General features: G+C 48.4%; 1 protein-coding gene across 1 annotated transcript; it reads right to left on the bottom strand.

Annotated features, from left to right (window-relative positions):
• Window positions 1-595: 595 nt before the first annotated feature.
• GPR171 (G protein-coupled receptor 171) lies at window positions 596-3,044 on the bottom strand. The gene is made up of 2 exons (XM_062499378.1): window positions 3,003-3,044; window positions 596-1,721 (listed from the first exon to the last, which is right to left on the bottom strand). Exon 2 carries the CDS (start codon window positions 1,670-1,672, stop codon window positions 596-598), a length of 1,077 nt encoding a protein of 358 aa, XP_062355362.1. The 5' UTR covers window positions 1,673-1,721; window positions 3,003-3,044.
• Between the last annotated feature and the right edge of the window lie 1,120 nt (window positions 3,045-4,164).

Below are 4,164 nucleotides of genomic sequence, written 5' to 3' on the forward strand. Positions count from 1 at the left end.
GCAGCTGAAGAACTGATGTTTAATAATTTCTTAACTTGGTAGCACCAAGCCATTTAATATTGTAAAGGCACAATACAATAGTGACTTGTGAAGGTGACTTCAGGTGTCTGCCACAAATAATTCTAAGGTATGTTTGAGTCTGAGCGTGTCTTCTCATGTGTTGCTGATGCCTGGTGGGTCACCCCTGTTCTTTGTGCTGTTCGTGCAGGATCCCTGGAGGCTGTGTGTGCTGTGCTGGGGCGTGTCACATCCACGGGTGTGTCACAGCCACGGGTGTGTCACAGCCACAGGTGTGTCACAGCCACGGGTGTGTCACATCCACAGGGGTGTCACAGCCACAGAGGTGTCACATCCACGAGTGTGTCACAGCCACAAGGGTGTCACATCCACAGCGGTGTCACATCCACAGGGGTGTCACATCCACGAGTGTGTCACAGCCACGGGTGTGTCACATCCACAGGGGTGTCACAGCCACAGAGGTGTCACATCCACGAGTGTGTCACAGCCACAAGGGTGTCACAGCCACAGCGGTGTCACATCCACAGGTGTGTCACATCCACAGGTGTTTGTTTGTGGTGTTCTCTCCCCTCTGGGCTCAGGGCTCCTCAGGAGCACTGGCAGCAGTGCCCAGCTGTGCAGGCCCCCAGCAGCTGTTGGTGCTGCAGGTGGGCACGCTCTGCTCCCGTGTTTGGCAGGCAGGGCTGCAGCTCTGCTGCTCGCTGCTGTGCTGCTCCTCCACGGCTGCCAGCCCCTGCACCTCCCCGGGGGCCGCAAAGGCCTCGGTGAACTTCATGCGGAAAGACGGGGACAGGTGGTAATAGAGAACGGGGTCAAAGCAAAGGTTTGAGATGGCAAACAGCAGCGTGGACTCCTTGGCTTTGAAGAGAGCCCGTCTGAGGGCGCAGCTGGCGCTGGCACTGCCCTGGCTCAGCGTGTAGGGGATGCGCACGGCGTGGTAGGGCACGAAGCACAGCAGGTAGGTGGCCGTCACCAGCAGCACGTGTGACAGCGCCCGGCGCACGAGGCCACCGCCCTGGCCGTGCCGGTGCCGCCGCAGCTGCCTGGCCACCAGGACGTTGGAGATCAGGATCACCGCAGAGAAATTCAGGAATATCGCCGTGCAGATGAAATTGGTGAACACGTGCCAGTCTCTCCCGAGCTTTGTTTTGAAATCGATGCACGCTACGCCGGGTCTCTCCTCGATGTGTTTTATGGGAATGGCCATGTTGGGTACGGTTATGAGGAGAACCATGACCCACACGACTGCGCACAATGTCTTGGCAAACCCGGGCTCCTGGATGCGGTAGATCTTAGAGCTGTGCATCAGCTGGAGGCAGCGATCCATGCTCACGAACCCCAGAAATATGATGGATAAATACATGTTCAGGTAGATGCAGCAGGCCGTGACTTGGCAGTGGAATATTCTCAGATTCCAGGACGCAATTCCCAGGTCAACAATAATCTTCACTGGCAATGTCAAAGTCAACAAGAAGTCTGCAGTGAGGAGGTTGATTAAGTAGATGCTCATAGATTTCTGTTTCTGGTCCTTCTGTGTGAACGCCCACAGAGCGAAACAGCTTCCAATAATTCCCGTAAGAAAAATCAAGTAGTAAAAATAGGTAAAAGGTTCCATTTCTTCATAGAGGTGGCATTCAGAAATGTTGCTTGACATTGCAAAGTGTTTGTGTGAGCTGGCTTTGCTGACAGGAGATATCAAGGACCTACAAAAAGAACCAAGAGGAAGGACATAAATGCCATCAGCCTTTCCTGAGTAGCAGTATTATTCTCTTAGAATTTTGTTTGATTAATTCTAAAAAACCCAAAACAATTAGGAAGAAGTATTTTTCTCTCTCTTCATGCTACTTCCCAAATACTCAGGAGGGTTCTTTTTCTTATGCTGGAAAAATTAGGAATGTATTAGGATTTGTTTCTGAAAGCATAGAGACTTCTGAGCAGCATTTCTACCGCAGCAGCTTTTCTGACAGTGTTTGGTTCAATACCTTCCTCCAGCCAAAATGCTAGAGAAAAAGGTTTGAATCTATTTAAGCATCTGGTTAATAGCAATCATACTAAAAAAACCTAACCCTTGAAGGATTGAAGCTAGCATTTTTTTTTTCAATGAGAAAAGTACTATTTGTAGCATCTCTGCTCTGTAAAAATGGGAGTTGGAGGTAATGCACTGTCCAACCAATATACAATATACAGATATGTCAGATGGGTGAGCAAATGGTCCTCAGCAGTCCTGAGGTTTGCAAACTTCTCTCCATTCCTACCTGAACACAGAACAAATTACCTGTATTTTTAATGAAGCCTTTAGGAAAAGCACATTTTGAAATAAGCAGATAATGAATAATTTTGCTCACTTTCTTTGTAGGCTTCAGTAGAAAAGTAGAAAATTTTGGTCCTAATTTCACTGAATATCCCTGGAAGACTGAGAGGTTTTTTGTTTGCTGCACTGTGTCTGTCTGCTACAGAGAGAAAGGCTGTGGGAAAGGCTGTTCCTTTGAATTTCTTGGAACCAGCACATTGATGCCTTGAGTACCATCAAACTGCAACACTTCTATTTCAGAATATTTTGTACAGAATATTTTGTACAATATAAGTGAACTACTGCACGTATAATTTAATCTGTTAAATTGTATCCAGATTTGCGTAGTGTACAAAGCAAAATGACTGCAGAGGCTGCAGTTATTTAAAATGTTGGAGAAAGCATCTTGTTCCTTGCAGTCTGTGCAGGTGTCTCTTGTCCAGGAGCCAGGTTCGGGTGGGTCTGGGCGAGGGCAGGCAATGCTCAGGCTGGGCTGAGCTCGGCTGGTGCCACCCCGGTGGGCAGGGGTACCCAGCACAGCCAGCCCTGAGGGTGTGACCAGTGACACTGGCTCTGCCACTGCCGGGGTGCTCTGCCAAAAGCTGAGCCCGACCTCTGGAGCATTTGGGATTTGGGGCTGTACCTCCATGGAGATCTAAACAGGCTGTGACAGACCGAGGCTGGAGCCACCTACCTGTGCTGGTGGTCTGGGGTCTCCTGAGCACCATCTGGAGCTCTGGTGTCCTCAGTGGCCGCTGTCCCACCTGGTGCTGTGTGACCTCCTGCCCAGGCTGCCTCTGCCGGGGCTGCAAACGTGGCTGTGGTTTCCAGAGGAGCTGATTGACGCAGTTCGGCTCAGCCTTCAAACAGCTGCATCACGTGGAAGTTACCCAAAAGGGCAGTGGCAGAGAGAAATAAGTGTTCATGGAGCAGCCCAGAGCCCTTTCCTGTTCCTGGGGAGAGGCATGTGGGGGCTGTGGCTGTATGACATCAGTGCCTCTTCCTTTGTGCTCATATGTTTGAAATTCTGTTTCCCCCCTTCCCTGCGCATATCTCAGTTTTAAAATCCATCAGAAACCAGGATTTCGTGACGTAGTTGGTCCTCACTCGTTTTAATACTCCTGCATGAAATTCTAGGTTCTGGGGATCTCATGGTGTTTGTTTTAGAGTTACACCTTAGATGGCAGATTTGAAGATACCTAGGGATTCTGCTGATTGTAATGAATGAATTAAATATTTTGGATATTTTGGATATTTTCCAAGCACTATTAAAAATTAAAACTGCACATTAGGGAAGTCAGGGAAATAGTTTGGTTTGGGAAACCATGAAAAAAGATCTGACACCGTGCTGGGGATGAGGTACTGACAGCAAAACTGAAGCTCCAACTGGTGGCCCTTGGTCGTAGTTTGTAGCTGAGAGTCCACAGGATTTACAAACCCTGCACTAGAGCTTTGTGGAGGAGCAGATGAAGAATGTCTGGTTTTAGGTTTAGTCATAAACTGAAAGTTCAGACCGCATTTGTCAAAATGTTTGCAAAGCTTCATAATCTGGAATGATCCTGTGTCCAGCTGTGAGAAAACATTGATTCATGTCAGTGCTCTGGTCATGCAAAGCTGATCTCCCTATACTTGCAGGGGTTTTTAACCCCAAACTGCAGCATTGACAGTTGTTTGTGTCTGTGGATCTCTGTCAGGCAGTTCCTCCTTTTCTGTAGAGTCAGTTTACAGCTCAAGGAACTTTTCCAGGTCTAAAAAGACAAAGTGATGATTCAGTAAACCTTTACTGCATAATGGTATTCCCTCCCTGCAGAAGGGTTATGGGAAGAGAACAGATATTGGAATGTGCATTCCCTGAG

This window comes from Cinclus cinclus, chromosome 10 (genome assembly GCF_963662255.1).
Source record: "Cinclus cinclus chromosome 10, bCinCin1.1, whole genome shotgun sequence".
Lineage (NCBI taxonomy): Eukaryota > Metazoa > Chordata > Aves > Passeriformes > Cinclidae > Cinclus > Cinclus cinclus.

Bases quoted from the DNA above. Each gene is read 5' to 3' on its own strand.
- GPR171 (XM_062499378.1), bottom strand. From the start codon at position 1,672: ATGTCAAGCAACATTTCTGAATGCCACCTCTATGAAGAAATGGAACCT.